The sequence below is a fragment of the Aureococcus anophagefferens genome, assembly GCF_000186865.1.
Source record: "Aureococcus anophagefferens unplaced genomic scaffold AURANscaffold_34, whole genome shotgun sequence".
In the NCBI taxonomy this organism is placed as follows: Eukaryota; class Pelagophyceae; order Pelagomonadales; family Pelagomonadaceae; genus Aureococcus; species Aureococcus anophagefferens.
Genome location: NW_008705592.1, coordinates 134939 through 151257, shown reverse-complemented (window position 1 = coordinate 151257; position 16319 = coordinate 134939). Strand labels below are relative to the sequence as shown.

At 74.1% G+C, this 16319-nt stretch overlaps 2 protein-coding genes across 2 annotated transcripts in view; one reads left to right on the top strand and one right to left on the bottom strand.

The window, feature by feature from the left end:
- Window positions 1-9576: 9576 nt before the first annotated feature.
- On the bottom strand, window positions 9577-10086 carry AURANDRAFT_32496 (hypothetical protein; the record flags this gene model as incomplete). The annotated part of the gene is made up of 1 exon (XM_009042564.1): window positions 9577-10086. A coding segment is annotated over one exon (510 nt), but the record flags the coding sequence as incomplete, so codon positions are not given.
- Window positions 10087-15627: 5541 nt separating this feature from the next.
- Window positions 15628-16319, top strand: part of AURANDRAFT_67170 (hypothetical protein) — a gene marked incomplete at both ends in the record, with an annotated part of 3582 nt that continues 2890 nt past the window's right edge. Inside the window, one exon of the mRNA XM_009042628.1 lies at window positions 15628-16308. Coding sequence (XP_009040876.1) covers window positions 15628-16308 — 681 coding nt within the window. The remainder of the gene's footprint in view (window positions 16309-16319) is intronic.

The following is a 16319-nucleotide window of genomic DNA, read 5'->3' as shown; positions in this document are numbered from 1 at the left end:
CATGGCAGAAGGAGCGAAACCATCAATCGGGGCGCGCTCCGCGGGCATCGCGGCGTGGGCTGCCCAACTTTGGGAGCGCGCATCTTGGGGCGAGAGAGACATGATAAGACAAAAACTGGGAGATTTGATTCGGAGGAACTCGGGAACGGGCCAGACGCTGTTGGCACTGGCCCATAAGGTGCTTCGAGGAGGGAAAGGAAGTTTTTTACTTCTTCGCGAGGCATTTCAACAGGCCGAGTAGCCTCCAGTTCGAGGAGGCCTTCGGGAGCACATGGCTTAGGTACGCGCTCTTATCGCAGTAGTAGCGGGGGGGGTAGCGCCGGCGGTATAGCTTGTCATCGCCGTGGTCCGTAGCCTCGCGCCGTCGACGGCACGCGGCACGCGCGCGCGCATCCGCGGCGGAGGTCTACTTGTCCTTGCACTTGTCGCCCTTCCACTTGCACGTCTTCTTGTTCGCCTTGCACTCATCCTTGGTCTTGAGTTTCTTGCACTTCGGGGTCGACGACTTGTACGGCTTGTCCTTGCACTTGTCCTTCGCCCACTTGCACGTCTTCTTGTTCGCCTTGCACTCATCCTCCGTCTTGAGTTTCTTGCACTTCGGGGTCTTGGACTTGGACGGCTTGTCCTTGCACTTGTCCTTCGCCCACTTGCACGTCTTCTTGTTCGCCTTGCACTCATCCTTGGTCTTGAGTTTCTTGCACTTCGGGGTCGACGACTTGTCCTTGCACTTGTCGCCCTTCCACTTGCACGTCTTCTTGTTCGCCTTGCACTCGTCCTCGCTCTTGAGTTTCTTGCACTTCGGGGCTTTGACGCTGTCGCCGACGGGCTGCGTCTGCACGGGCGCCGTCGTGGTCGCTGGCGGCGCCGTCGTGGTCGCTGGCGGCGCCGTCGTGGTCGCTGGCGGCGCCGCGGGCAGCGTCTGCGCGGGCGGCGCCGTCGTGGTCGCCGGCGGCGGCGGCGGCGGCGCCGTCGTCGTGGTCGCGGGCGGCGTGGGCGCGTCGGAGGGCTTGGCCGTCGGCGCGTCGGAGGGCTTGGCCGTGGGCGCGTCGGACGGCTTGGCCGACGGCGCGTCGGAGGGCGTGGCCGTCGGCGCGTCGGAGGGCGTGGCCGACGGCGCGTCGGACGGCTTGGCCGACGGCGCGTCGGAGGGCGTGGCCGACGGGGCGTCGGAGGGCGTGGCCGACGGCGTAACAGTGGGGGCGCCCGTGGGGGCGCAGGTTTCCGCGTCGTCGAGATCGCAGCAGTCCGTCGTGCCGCACGGCGCGACGAGGTCGGGATTGTCGGTCTTGGCGAAGCAAGTCTGGACGTCGCAGAGGGCGCTCGGGAACGTGCCGGTGATCCCGTCGTTGTTCTCGAGCCACCTGCGACGCCGAGCGGCGGTCGCGCGGCGCGCCGGGCGTCGGGGACGCGGGGGGAACTCGCAGGTCCGTCAGCGCCGTGAGCTGGCCGATCTCGGGCGGGATCGGGCCGGTGATCTCGTTGTAGTCGAGCCACCTGCGACGCCGAGGGGCGGTCGCGCCGCGCACCGGGCGTCGGGGACGCGGGGGGAACTCGCAGCTCCATCAGCGCCGTGAGCTGGCCGATCTCGGTCGGAAGCGAGCCGTCGATCTGGTTGGAGCCGAGGTCCCTGCGACGCCGAGAGACAGTCGCGCGGCGCGCCGGGCGTCGGGGACGCGGGGGGAACTCGCAGAGACGTCGTCGTCGCGGGATCGTAGGACTGGCCGAAGATCGTGACCAAGGAGAGACGGCGACGCTGCGCGACGCCCTTGGCGTCGACCTTGGACGCTGCGTCGATCTCGCCTTCGAGGCGAAGGTGTTGCACGGCTCCCTTGGTCGTGGGGACCTCGAACGACGATGACGCATGGAGCGCCGCGACGGCTGCCTCCGAGGCAGCGAGTTGCTCGCGCAGGTCCTCGTTCTCCAGCGCGGACTCCTTGGCTTGCGTCGTCGACTCCGCGAGGCTCGCTTCCGCCGCCGCCGCGCGCGCCTCCGAGGCCGCGAGTTGCTCGCGCAGGAGCTCCTCGAACTTCGACTGCGAGGCCGTCGACGGATTGAAGAGGCGCTTGACGAAGGCCTCCGCGGGCGACTCCGCCGACGTTCCCACGAGTTGCTCGCGCAGGAGCTCGCTCTCGATGTTGTCGTAGAGGCGCGTCGGGCTTTTGATGGGCATGGGCGGCGTTAGCAGCTCGCGTAGGCCGTCGTCCCCCCCCCGCGGTTCATCGATGCGTAGCGGCTCGAGCGACGACCTGTTTCGAATCTTCAACGTCACTTCAACGTCACTTCAACGTGAGCGACCTTGAAGGTTTTCCGCGTTCTTGTGCTCTCCGTGGGGCACTCGACAAGGGGAAGACACTCCTCCGAAAATCAGCCAAATCGACTTTGGTGTTGAAGTTTGGTTGAAGGCACTTTGTTTTCGACACAAACAGCTGCTCATCTTGCCCGGCGAACCCGGGTCCCGGCTTGCGCGTGCGCGGGCGCGTGGCGTCGTAGACGCGCTGCGCCTCGGCGGTAACGATCAGAAGCGTACAGAAGGCCTTGCGCCAGTCCTTGCGCCAGTTCATGGTTCACTTTGCCTGCGGCGACGCGACGTCGGCGAAGCGGCTCGAGACGTTCGACGTCGTCGCCGATGTCGCGAGCGCGCGCGCCCGTCGCTTTCGGGGGGGGGTCCGAGGCGCGCGCGCGCCGCTCCAGGTATGGAAGTCGCGTTTTGGCGGGTACGCGTAGGCGGGCGCGCGTCAGGGGGCTTTTGCGCACAAGTTTCGCAACCTCAACGGCGTCTTCGAGCGCCTTCGATGCGCTCAACACCTTCGGCGCCATCCCCCGAGGCGCGCGTCGGGCGATGCGCTCTAAGGGGGGCGGGCGACGCGAAGCACCCCTAAAACGGCGCGAGAGCGCCCGGAGAGCCCGCGCCGGCGCGCGCGAGACGGTGATGCCGGTGCCCGAGCGCTTGCGGCGATTGATGACCGATCACGAGCTGCCTAACTAAGCTACTTGGCCGGGGGTCGGTGAACTCTCACTCGACAAGCGACTCGCGAACCTCGATTCGCTCAAAACCTTCGGCGCCATCCCCCGAGGCGCGCGGCGGGCGATGGACTCCGAGGGGGGCGGGCAACGCGAAGCAACCCCTAAAACGGCGCGAGAGCGCGCGCAAAGCCGGCGCCGCGGCGCGCGAGACGGTGATGGAGGTGCTCAGACTTGAACGCGACGAATTGCGGAGCCGCTCTGGCCGGGGGTCGGTGAGCTCTCGCAAAGGCGGCGCGCGCGCTCTTCTCTGAGTCCCACTTCCGACTCCCGTGGCTTACCCGGGACCCCTACGTTTAGAGACGCACTCAGGCCACAGGCTGGGCGCCGCGTGCGCGCGCTCGACGCGCTCCTCGCGGACCCGCTCCTCGGCGACGACGACCGAGTGGCTGATCTGAGCCTGTGTTCATGGGCCACCTTATTCATTTTCCACGGCGGCGTCGGCCGCGGGTCGGCGGTCGAGGCCGTCGAGGAGGGGCTGGACGACGGCCTTGATGACGTCCATGTTCGCGTCCGTGTCGAAGGCCTGGAAGTGGTTGCCCTCGACGCCGCGGTGGACCGTGAACTCGCGGCCCGGCGCGACGAAGTCCTTCCAGGGCTCGACGAGGTCGCCCTTGTAGCCCCAGTAGAAGTCGTAGTGCTTCCAGCCGTCGGGCTCGATGAGGAAGTAGTGGACGTCCCTGTCGAGCGCCGCGCGCGGGGGCTCGAGGCGCAGGTTGAAGATGAACTCGGTCATCTTCTCGAAGTCGCCCGCGAAGCGGCCGTCGAGGCCGACGGCGCCGCAGAGGAAGGCCCAGAGCGCGTCCTGGGTCCGGAGCTCGCGCCGCGCGACGCGGCCGCCGAGGTCGAGGGTCACGTCGCCCGTGCCGAAGAGCGCGGGGAACATCTCCGCGCAGAGGCATTTGTCGCCGAAGCGCGCGGCGTGCTCGAGGAGCGTCTCGTCGGGCGCGCGCGTCCGCTGGTAGGGCGGCACGGGCTCGACGAGGATCATCTCGAAGGGGTAGCGGCGGCCGCCCGCGGCGCCGCGCTCCTGGAGGAGGAGCGCCATCTCGAAGCAGATGTTGCCCGCGAAGGAGTAGCCCACGAAGACGCCGCCGCCGGGCGCCCTGCGCTCGCAGACGTCGAGGTAGCGCGCCGCGCGGGCCCGGGGCAGCGGCCGCCAGCCGTAGTCGCCTGGGCAGGACAAGAGAGATTCAACGTCGCTTCAACATGAGTGTTCCGCGCGCGCGCGTTCCGGAAAAAGCATCCATGCTTCGAGACCGTTCCGAGAGATGATCGCTCGTCCAAAAATCAGCCGAAACGAGTGGAAAACGGCCGAGATATGAGCCTTTGAAGTTGGGAATTTCGCTCTCTTGTCCTGCCCTGGTAGTCGCCGTCCTTGAGCTCCGGGGCCTGGACGCTGTAGAGGCCCGCGCCCCTCTCGAGCTTGCGGAGCCAGTTCGCGGCGACGCCGATGACGCCGATGCCGCCGTGGACGAAGAAGACGGACGGCGCGCCGGCGTCGGGCTGTCGCCAGCACCGGAGGCAGTCCTCGCCGTCCGCGTCGACGCGGTTCACGAAGGGCACGTAGGCGAAGGTCCGGCTACTGAGGTCGCCGAAGAGGGCGGCGAGGGGCGCCGCACCGAGCAAATCGTCGCGCCCGGCCGCGGCCGCGCCGAAGCGCGCGGCCCAGCGCGACCCGCGCGACGCGGCCGGCGTCCGGACCTCGACGCCGCGCGCCGGTCCGTCGCCCCAGGGCTCGGGCGCGTAGTGGAACGCGAACTCGCGGAGCGCGTCGAGGTCCTCGCGCGCGCCCGGCGCCGCCGGGAGCCGCCGCCGCGCGTCCGCGACGGTCGCGCCGGGCGCCGCGGCGTCGTCGAGCGCGCCGGCGCCGAATTTCGCGGCCGCGTAGCCCCCGTAGAAGGCCGCGGCGAACTCGCCCGCGGAGCCCCGGCCCACGAGGCGGCCCCGGTCGACGGCGTCGGACCGGCCCGGGTCGGTACCGGCGCCGCCGCGCGCCGCGTCGACGAGCACGAGCGACTCCGCGTCGAGCGCCGCGGCGACGCGCGCCGCGAGCCTCGCGCAGGCGCCGCCGCCGACGACGACGGCGGGCGGCCGCCCGCGGAGCGCCGCCCGGGCCGCGGCCGCGTACGACGCCGCGCGCGCGGCCTCGTCCGCGGGCCGCGCGCGCCCGTCGCTGATTTCCGGCGCCTGCAACGCGACGACGCGGACGCCGCTCAGCGTCGTCGCCGGCGTCACGAGGAGCCTCGCGAGGTACGCGCAGGAGCCCGACTCGTCGTGGACGAGGACCAGCGCTTTCGCGGCGCCCGCGCCGTCGCGGAGCACCGCGCAGGGCGGCCCCCGGACGACGAGGTCGTAGCCCTCGGGCCGCCAGAGCCCGCCCGGCGCGGCCGCGTCGCCGAGGGCTTCTACGACGTCGCCGCGGTCCTCCACGGCCGCGGCGACCATGGCGATAACCTCCGCGCTCGACTCGAGCGCGATGAAGTCGCCGACGTCGATGGACACGCCGCACGCGTCGTTGACCGCGGACGCGAGGGCCGTGACGCCCAGCGAGTCGACGTCGGCCATGGCCGCGTCCCGCGGCAGGCCCAGGGCCTCGAGCGCGCCGGCGACGGCCGCGCGCGGGCTCGCGAAGGTCGCCGTCGTCGCGGACGTCGGGCCCGCGGGCGGTTTCGCGGCCATCGCCGCGGCGAGCGCGTCGCGCGCCGCGCCGCCCGCGCGGAAGACGCCCTGCGCCGCGCGCCAGTGGGTCTTGCGCAGCGGCGCGAAGGCCGCGGTGCCCGCCCGCAGCGCCGACGCCGACGCGGCGCCCCCGGGCTCCGCGCGGCCGCCGACGACCGCGCCGTGCGCGATCGTGCCGCCGAAGCCAAACGACGACACGCGCCGCGGGAACGGCGCCCCGGGCATCGGCGTCAGGCCCGCGGGCGCGCGCGGCGCGCCCGCCCCGGACACGACGGGCCCGAGGTGCGCGTTGACGCGCCGCAGCTGCGGGTTCGCGCGCGCGACGCTACAGGCGAGCGCGTGCGCGACGCCGCCGCCGCCGGCCGCGGCCTCGAGGTGGCCCACGTGCGCCTTGAGCGACGCGACCATAACACTATCCGCGTCCCTGAGCGCGGCGGCGACGGCGCCGAGCTCCATGGGGTCGCCGAGGGCCGTGCCCGTGCCGTGGCTCTCGCACTGCACGTCCGCGCGGAGCGCCGCCGGTAGCGATGACGTGACGACCCTCAGGAGCGCCCGCTGCGCGGTCCCGTTCGGCGCCGTGAGCGACGCTGACGCGCCGTCGCAGCGGACGCCGGAGCTCGCCCAGGCCGGCGGGCCCGCGGCGAGGGCCGCGCGCCAGGGCCTCGACGCCGGCGCGGCCTCGGAGACGGAGAGCGCGACGCAGCCCTCGGCCCGCGCGTAGCCGTCCGCGCGCGCGTCCCAGGTGTGGCAGCGCCCGAGGCGCGAGACCATGCCCGCCGCCGACACGAGGTTCAGCACGTACTCGCGGTGCACGAGCGCGCCCGCGGCGACCGCCAGTCCCTCGGACTCGCGCGCCGCGACGGACCCCGCGGCGAGGTGGCCGCAGACCAACGACGACGCGCACGCCGTGTCCAGGGCGACGCAGGGGCCGTGGAGCCCCAGCAGGAAGCTCGCGCGCCCCGCGGCGACGCAGAGGACGACGCCCAGCGGGTCCGGCGCGTACGTGACCGGGCTCCAGGTCGGGTCGTCGTCGCGCCACGACGCGGCCGCCGCGCCCGCGAAGACGCCGACGGCCGTACCCGCGAGCGCCGCGCGGCTTTGCGCGCAGGCCGCCAGGGCGCCGTAGCAGCACTGGAGGATGTGGACCTGCTGGGGGTCGTCGCGCGCGGCCGCGAGCGGCGAGATGCCGAAGTCCGCCGCGTGGAGCGCGACGTCGTCGCCGACCAGCGCGCCGTACTGGGCCGCGCCGGGCATGCGCTCCCAGCGGCTCGCGGGGATCGTCTGCGACGCGACGCGCGCGCCGAGGCTCAGATTCCGGAGCGCGGCGAAGCTACGGACCGCGAAGGGGATGAGGAAGCTCAGGCTCGGCGCGGCGACGGCGTCGTCGGCCCCGTCCGCGGCGGCGGCCGGCGGCGCCGCGGCGGCGACGTCGCCGTCGTCGTCGCCCTCGTGCAGGAAGGCCTCGACGGCGTCGACCGTCGGCCGGTCGAAGAAGAGCGTCGCGGGGAGGAGCGTCGACAGCGCCGCCTGGAGGCCCTCGCCGAGGTCGCAGAGGCCGAGCGAGTCGAGGCCCGCCTCCATGAGGGGCTCCGTCCGCGCCGGCGGCGCGCCGCCGAACGCGTCCGCGACGAGCGCCCGGAAGGCCCCGACCGCCGCGAAAGCGTCGCCGGCCGCGCGCTTCGGGGCCGCGTCCCGCGGCGCCGCCCGCGGCGCCGGAGCGGCGGCGCCCCGCGGCGCCGCCTGGACGCGCCTCAGCGTCGCGAGGAGCGCGGCGCGCTCGCGCGCCGCGGCGCCCGCGCGGCCCGTCGCGTAGCGCGACGCCGCGGCCGCCGCGGCCCGCACGACGTCCCGGCGCCGGACGCGGGCCGCGCCGTGCGCGATGGTCCCGGAGAAGCCGAAGGACGACACGCGCGCGTCGCCGCCGCCGCCGGCCGCGGTCGCCGCGGACGTCGCGGGCGCGACGATGGTCTCGCCGTCGAGCAGCGCGCCGAGGTGGCCGTTGACGCGCCGGAGCTGCGCCGCGGGGCCCGCGGCGTCGGCCGCCGCGGCGCGGAGGCACGCGGCGAAGCCCGCGAGGCCCGCGGCCGCCTCGAGGTGGCCGACGTTGGACTTGAGGCTCCGCGCGGCCGCGGCGATTCGTTCGTCGTGGCGGCCGTGGAGCGCGCGCGCGCCGCCGCCGACCTCCACGGGGTCGCCTAGGGCCGTGCCCGTGCCGTGGAGCTCGTAGCCGAAGCCCGGCGCGTCGCGCTCGAGGCGATCCCACGTCTCCGCGAGGAGCTGCGCCTGCACGGAGCCGTTCGGCGCCGTGAGCGACGCGCTGCGCCCCTCGGCCTTGGCGCCCGACGCCGCGAGCTCGGCCGCCGGGTTTTCTTCGGGCGCGAGCGCGGCGCCGACGGTGCCCTCCGCGCGGAGGTAGCCGTCGCCGCGGCCGTCCAACGTGTGGCAGCGGCCGCCCGCGCTGAGCATGCCGCCCGCGGCTAGGATGTCGTTCCCCGCGCGGCTCAACCTGCTGCAGGCGACGACGAGCGCCGCGGCCGCGTCGCCGTTCCCGAGCGCGCGGCCCGCGAGGTGCGCGGCGACGAGGCCCGCGGAGCACGCCGTGTCGAGGGCCACCGCGGGTCCCGTGAGGCCGAGGCCGTAGGACACGCGGCCCGCGCCGACGCTCAGCGCCGCGCCGACGGCGACGTAGGCGCCCGTCGTCCTCGCGCCGAAGGCGCAGCACGGCGGGCGGTAGACCTCCTCGCTCAGCAGGCCCACGAGGCCCACGAAGACCGCGACGTCCGCCGTTTTTCCGGTCTCGAGGCGCGCGGCCGCGCGGAGCACGTCGACCTGCTTCGCGTCGACCTCCGCGGCCTCGCGGGCGCCTAAACCCAGGGACGCCGGCAGATCCCCGAAGACCTCCGCCTCGATCAGGAAGCCGCCGTAGGTCCCCGGCGCCGTGGGTCCCCGGGCCTCGGCGAGCGCGCCGTCGTAGCACATTCGCGCGGTCGGCGCCGCGGTCGCCGCGTCGCCGCCGCGCGCGGCGAGCGCGAGCAGGCCCGGCAGGGAGCCGACGGCGCCCGGGAGCGCCGCGACGGCCCCGAGCACGACGACGGGCGCCGCGCGCGCCGTCGCCGCGCGCGGCCGCCGCGGCCTCCGAGCCTTGGGCCGGCCGCCGCGCGCCTCCGCGACGGACGCGGCCACGAGGCGCAGCGACGGCAGGTCGAAGAAGACCGTCGCCGGGAGCTCGAGGCTCGCGAGGTCCTGCATGGCCGCGTGCAGGCTCGTCAGCGCGAGCGAGTCCGCGCCCTCGGCGGCGAGGAGCGGCTCGTCGGCGTCGATCGTAGCGACGCCGAGGTGGTCGCGCGTCGCCGCGACCATGGCGTCGAGGAGGTCGCCGCCGTCCGCGGCCTCCTCCTCCTCGGGCACGTCCGCCGCGGCCTCGTCGCGGATCGTCGCGCGGAGGAGCCCGGGGCCCGCGCGGGCCGCGGCCGCGAACGACCGGGCGAGCGGCGACGGCTCCGGAGCGACGCGCCGGTGCGCCGACGCGGCCGGCGCCGTCGACGCGCGCACGGCCCCCGGGCCGAGGACGGCAAAGGCCGCGTGGGCGATGGTCCCGCTGAAGCCGAAGGAGGACACGCGGCCGCCGCTACCGGCCGCGGGCGCGGCGTCGGCCGCGGGCGCCGGCCCGAGCGCGCGCGCGAACGCGAGCGCGACGTGCGCGTTCGCGGACCGCAGCGCCGCCGACGGCGCGACCGCGGCGCCGCCGGCGAGCAGGGCCGCGGCGCCCGCGAGGCCCGCCGCGGGCTCGCCGTGGCCGAAGAGGCACTTGCAGCTCTGCGCGCGGACCTCGCCGGTCTCCGCGAGCGCGCGCCTCGCCGCGCCGACCTCGATGGGGTCGCCCAGGGCCGTCCCCGTGCCGTGGGCCTCCAGGACGAGTTTTGACTCGCCGGCGGCGACGGCGCGGACGACGGCGGCGACGGCGCGGAGCAGCGCCTCCTGCGCGACGCCGCTCGGCGCGGTCAGCGACGCGGAGCGGCCGTCCGCGCGCGCCGCGGCGCCCGCGAGCGCCGCATAGTTTTCCGGCGCGCCGCCGACGGCGACGACGAGCGCGCCGTCGCCGCGGGCGTAGCCGTCGGCCCGCGCGTCGAAGGTGTGGCAGCGGCCGTTGGGCGAGATCATGCCCGCGGCCGCGCACTGCCGCGACGCGCCGTGGTCCGCCGCGTTGACGCCGCCGCAGAGCGCCGAATCCGCGCTCCCGCTCGACGCCTCGAACGCGCCGACGTGGAGCCCCACGAGGGACGCGGAGCAGGCCGTGTCCAGGGTCAGGCACGCGCCGCGGAGCCCCAGCGCGAAGCTGACGCGGCCGCTCGCGACGGACGCGGCGCCGTCCGTCAGCGCGAAGAACGGCGGCGGCGCGCGCGCTCCCGGCGCGAAGACCGCGGCCGCCCGGACGGGCTCGAGGACCGCGCGCGCGCCCAGGGCGACGGCGACGCGGTCGCCCGCGGGGCCGCTCGCGGCGAGCGCCTCCGCGAACGCGCGGAGCGTATGCGCCTGGCTCGGGTGCAGCGCGCGCGCCTGGGCAGCACAAGAGTGATTCAAGTTCGCTTCAACGCGAGTGTTCCGCGCGCGCGCGTTCCGGAAAAAGCATCCACGCTTCGAGACCGTTCCAAGAGATGATCGCTCGTCCAAAGATCAGCCAAAACGAGTGGAAAACGGCCGAGATATGAGGCTTTGAAGTTTGGAATTTCGCTCTCTTGTCCCGCCCTGGCGCGCGCCTCCGCGGCCGCGAGCCCAAAGTCCGCGCCGCTCTCGAGCGCCTCGCTCGCGAGCGCGAAGCTCCCGTACGCGGCCGCCGGCGGCTGGGGGCCGGCGTAGCCGTAGGCCGCGAGCCGCGACGGCGACGCGCGCGCGCAGGCGCCGACGCCGGCGAGGGCCGCGGCCGCGAGCGCGGCGGACCCGCGGCAGCCGCCGCCGAGGTGGGACACGACGGCGCGCACGGCGAGGGCCCCGCCGCCCGCGGCGGGCGCCGCGTTCGGGGCCGCCGCGGCCGCGGGCGAAACGCCGCCCCCGAGGAGGGCCGCGAGGCCGTTCGCGGACGACCGGTCGACGACGTCGACGGAGCTCACCTGTGTGGATTCCAAATCTTCAACCCGACTTCAATGTGAGCGTATGCGACGGCTTCGACGCGAGCTCTTCTTCTATGCTTCGAGAACTCGACGAGAGCAATCGATTCGTCCAAAAATCAGCCGAATCGACATCGATTTGACCGAGATAGAGAGTTCTGAAGTTTGGTGGGGACCCCCCAAACCAATGGTTGATTTCCACACAGGAGCTCACGTCGGCCGACGCGCGCTGCCCGAGGTCGTCGGCGATGCTCTGGAGGTCGAGCGACGACGCGCCGAGCTCCATGAGCCCCGCGTCGGGCGCGTCGAGCGCCTCCGGGAACCAGCGCGCGAGGACCGCGGCGACGACGCCGGCCGCGTCCGACGCGCGCGCGGGCGCGGCGGCCGCGGCGGGCGCCGCGGGCGCGGCGGGCGCCGCGCCGCGCGCGCCCTGCGCCGCGACCCAGCGCCGCTTCTGGGCGCACCAGTCGCGGCAGGGCACCGCGGCGCGGAAGGCGCTCCTCGAGAGGGCGGCGCCCGCGGCCGCGGCGCGCGGCGCCGGGACCGGGCCCGGCCGGAGCGCCGCGTGCGCGAGGACGCCGGACCAGCCGAAGGAGGAGACGCCGCCGCGGGCGTTCCGGTCGGTCGCGCCGGCGGCGTCGACGTGCCAGTTGAGGCCCGGCGGCGGCGGCGCGAGCTGCGGGTTGAGCCTCCGGAGGTGGCGGCTCGGCCGGCGCTCGCCGCGCGCCGCGGCGAGGAGCGCGTCGCCGAGGCCCGCGCAGCCCGCGCAGGACTCGGCGTGGCCGAGCGTCGCCTTGACGCCGGAGAGCGCGAGGGCGCCGCTTTCGCCCGCCGCCGCGAGGCCGCCGATCTCCACGGGGTCGCCCAAGGCCGTGCCCGTGCCGTGGAGCTCGAGGCTCGCGTAGGCGCCGCCGGGGCCCGCGTCGCGCCGCGCGGCGTCGACGCAGCGCCGCTGGGCCGCGCCATTGGGCGCCAGGAAGCTCGCGGCGTGGCCGTTGTGGCCGAGGCCGAGCCCGAGGACCGCGGGCGGCGCTGTGGACGACGCGTCGCCGTCAGGCACAAGCGCGAACGCCGCGCTCCCTTCGCAACGAAGAAAGCCGTCCGCGCGGTCGTCGAGGGCGTGGCACCGGCCCCGGGGCGAGAGCATGCCGATGATGGCGAGGCCCGCGTGCGGGTAGCGGCCGTCGAGCATCAGGTTGGGCGCGACGAGCGCCGCGAACGCGCACGCGCCGTCCCGAATTTCTTGCAGCGCCATTCGCGCCGCGGCGAGGCTCGAGCTGCAGGCCGTGTCCACCGCGGCCGCGGGCCCCGTGAGCGCGAAGGCGTAGGACAGCCGCGCGCCGACGGTGGACGCGCCGCAGCCGCTCAGCTCGTAGGGCGAGTTCACGGCGCCGACGGGCCTGTGTGGAAATCAAATCTTCAACCCGACTTCAATGTGTGCGTATTCGAATGTTTTGACACAAGCTCTTTGGCTGGGCTTCGAGAACTCGACGAGAGCGATCGATTCGTCCAAGAATCAGCCGAATCGACTTCGATTTGATTGAGATAGAGAGTTCTGAAGTTTGGTCAGGACCCCCCAAACCAGTGGTTGATTTCCACACAGCGACGGGCCCCCGGAGCGACGCCGCGTCGCCGCCCATGAAGGCCGTGAAGACGCCGACGCGCTTTTCCCCGCCGGCTAACGCCCCCGACGCCTCGAGGACTTGGCCGCCCGCCTCGAGGACGAGGAACGTCTGCGGGTCCGCGACGCGGGCCTCCGCGGGGCCGAGGCCGAGGCCCGCGCCGCCGTCGAAGGCGAAGAGCGTCGACGCGTCCGCGAAGAAGGTCCCGTAGGCCGCGGCGCGGAGGCGCCGGGCATCCGGCGGCGGCGCCGCCCAGCGCGCGAGGGGCACGGCGCCCGCGGCGTCGCGGCCCCAGCGCGCGGCGGCGGCGAGCGACCGCGCGTCCCCCGCGCCGCCGCCGAAGGAGAGCGCCGCGGCCGCGACGGCCGCGGCGGCCGACCGCGCGCGCTCGACGGCGGCGGCCGCCCGCGGCGCGCCGCGGCCCGCGAGGGCGCCGGCGAGCGCCGCGGCGCTCGGGAAGTCGAAGACGCGCGCGGGCGCGACCTGGGCAGCACAAGAGTGATTCAACGTCGCTTCAATGTGAGTGTTCCGCGCGCGCGCGTAACGAAAAACACATTCACGCTTCGATACCGTTCCAAGAGATGATCGCTCGTCCAAAAATCAGCCGAAACGAGTGGAAAACGGCCGAGATATGAGCCTTTGAAGTTGGGAATTTCGCTCTCTTGTCCTGCCCTGGGCGCGACCGTCCGCCCGAGGCGCTCGCCGAGCGCGCGCGACAGCGCGAAGACGCCGGACGAGCTCAGGCCGCGCGCGCCGAGCAGCGGCGCGTCGGCGCCCAGGCGGTGGCCCGTCAGGGCCTCGACCTCGTCGAGGATCGCGCCGCGGAGATCGGGCCCCGGGGCCGCGTCGTCGGACGACGCGTCGTCGTCGTCGCCGTCGCCGACGACGTGGACCTCGTCGAGCGCGTCCGCGCGGTCGCGCGCGGCGGCCTCGAGGGCGCCCCGCACGACGACGCCCTTGGCGTTCGTCGGCCAGGGTTCGCCGTCGTCGAGGAAGACCGCGCGGTCGGGCGCGACGCGCGCGTACGACTCCGCGGCGCGGTTCGCCGCCGCGCACGCCCTCGCGAGCGCGGCCCGCGGTACGCGCTTCGAGACGACGACGACGGGGCTCGTGCGCCCCTGGCCGATGACGCAGGCCCGGACGTCCGGCGGGAGCTCCGCCGCGAGGCGCGCCTCGAGCGGCAGGGGGTTCGCGAGCTCGCCGGACGAGAGGACCAGCAGGTCGTCCCTGCGGCACACGTACGCGAACGCGGCGCCGCCCGCCGATTCGACGCGCCGGAAGACGTCGCCCGTGCGCCGCTCCGCCTCGAAGGGCGGGCTCGGCGCCGGCGCGCCGAGGTAGCCGGGCGTCACGTAGCCGCAGCCGAGCACGACGAGCTCGCCTGGGCAGGACAAGGGTGATTCAACGTCGCTTCAACGTGAGTGTTCCGCGCGCGCGTTCCGGGAAAAGCATTCACGCTTCGAGACCGTTCCGAGAGATGATCGCTCGTCCAAAAATCAGCCAAAACGAGTGGAAAGCGGCCGAGATATGAGCCTTTGAAGTTGGGAATTTCGCACCCTTTTGCTGCCCTGGAGCTCGCCCTCGAGCACGTCCGGCGACCGGTAGCCGTCCGCGTCGAGCACGAGGTCGCAGCCGCCCGTGCCGCGCATGGCGCCCAACGCGTCCCCCGCGGCGCCCACGAGGAGCGGCCCGCCGTGCTCCGTCGCGCCGTACTGGGAGAAGGCCCGCACGCCCGCGGCCCGGAGCTTCGCGGCCGCCCACGGCGCGAGCGGCGCGCCGCCGTACGCGACGGCCGGGCCGACGAAGGGTCTCGCGGCGGCGGCCAGGTCCGGCCGGCGCGCCAGGTCCTCGAGGAGGGCGGGCACCGTGTCGACCGTCGCGGGCCCGAGCGCGGCCGCGGCGTCGAGAAGCAGCGCGAGCGACAGCGGCGACGACTCGCACTCCGCGTGCGTCGCGCACGGCGCGCCGAGGAACGCGGGCAGCACAAAGTTCAGCACGAAGCCGATGACGTGGAAGTTGGGCAGGAAGGCCAGCGTCGGCGGCGGGTCGGGCCCGGCGAACGCGCCCGCGCCGACGGCCGCGGACGCGCGAGCGGCGTTGCGGCACTGCGCGAGCCTGGGCAGCAAAAGGGTGCGAAATTCCCAACTTCAAAGGCTCCTATCTCGGTCGTTTTCCACTCGTTTCGGCTGATCTTTGGACGAGCGATCATCTCTTGGAACGGCCTCGAAGCGTGGATGCTTTTTCTAGAACGCGCGCGCGCGGAACACTCACGTTGAAGCGACGTTGAATCACCCTTTTGCTGCCCTGGCGCGAGCAGGCTCCCGTTCGTGTGCGGGACGCCCTTGGGCCGGCCCGTGGAGCCGCTCGTGAAGAAGACGAAGACCGTCGCGCGAACTTCGGCGTCCGGCGCCGCCGGCGCGGGCCGCGGGCGGACCGGCGCCGGCGACAGCCGTCCGTCGTCCGCGAAGCCGAGCGCGGGCGACGCGACGGCGCCGAGGCGCGCGACGGGGACGTTTCCCGCGGACGCCTCGGCGGCGAGCGCCGCGAAGGGCCGCGACGCGACGAGGGCCTCGGGCGCCGCGACGGCGACCGCGTGCGACAGCGCGGCCGCGGGCTGGCGCCAATTCAGCAGGCACGCGCTCAGGCCCGCGCGCGCCGCGCCGGCCGCGCAGCAGTACTGGGCCGCCGTCGGGTGCGCCAGGAGCGCCACGCGCTCCGGCGCGAGGGCCGCCAGGGCCAGCCCGCAGCCCCACGCCGCCGCGTCGAACTCGCCCCAGCTCAGCCGCCCGGCCTCGGCGCCGGCCGCGGACGAGTACTCGGCGACGCAGCGCGACGAGGGCCGCGACGCGGCGTTGCGCGCCCAGAGCCCGCCGACGCTCGACGCGACGCCCAGGTCCTCCGCCCCGCGGGGGCACCATGCGTCGTCGGCGGCCATGGCGGAAGCGTATGCGCCAGCCTTCAATTACAATGTCATGTATCTTTCGGATGCTGAACCGCAAGAGTTCCAGGACGTTGCGATGGAGTGGCTGCCATCGCTCGAGTCCTCGAAGTTTTAGTTGTAGCTGAAATTCGCTACCACGCATTCGGTGTACTTCAGCTCTATTCTTCTACCGGTGAACTTCTCGTCAGAAGGGACAGCTTTCGATAAAGGGACCCCAAACATATGGTAGAAGGGACAATAAGCGCCTTCCAAACATATGGTGATGCGCACGCTGGTCGTGGGGCTCGCCTGCGTGGCCGGGGCCGCGGCCCTGCGGCCGCAGCCCCTGGGCCGGCCGCCCGTCGGCCGGCCGGTCGGTCGGCGCGGCGAGACGCGGCGCGTGCTCGCCGACGTGCGCGTCGTGGCGCGGGGCAGCGACGAGCTGGACGTGGTGGACCTGGGCGGCGACGAGCCGGTCGCGGCGCGGGGCGGCGACGGGCTGGACGCGGAGACGTGGGCCGCGGCGGCGCAGTTCGCGGGGAAGTGGAAGGCCGTGGCCGTCGACGACATGGCCGCGCTCGAGAAGCTCGGCGACGAGAAGCGCGTGCCGCTCTACTTCCGCAAGGTGCTCCGCCACACGCTCGCCAACGGGGGCGTCTTCGAGCACCACCTCGACGCCGAGGGCCGCTACTCCGAGTCCGAGGAGAGCGACTGCTTCTTCTTCGACCAGTCGACCGCGCCCGCGCTCGTCAACGGCCCGCCCGTGCTCGACCGCGCGCCGGGCGGCGAGCCCGTGCTCCGCACCGTGTCGTGCCGCGACGGCCGGCTCCGCGTGGTCGAGGAGTCTCGCGTCGCGGCGCCCCGCGACCGCGCCGCGGGCGTCATGGAGCACGTCCTGAGCGTCGAGGGCGACACGCTCCGGCGGCGGCTCACGAACAAGGGCACGGGCACGTCCGTCGTCTGGACCAT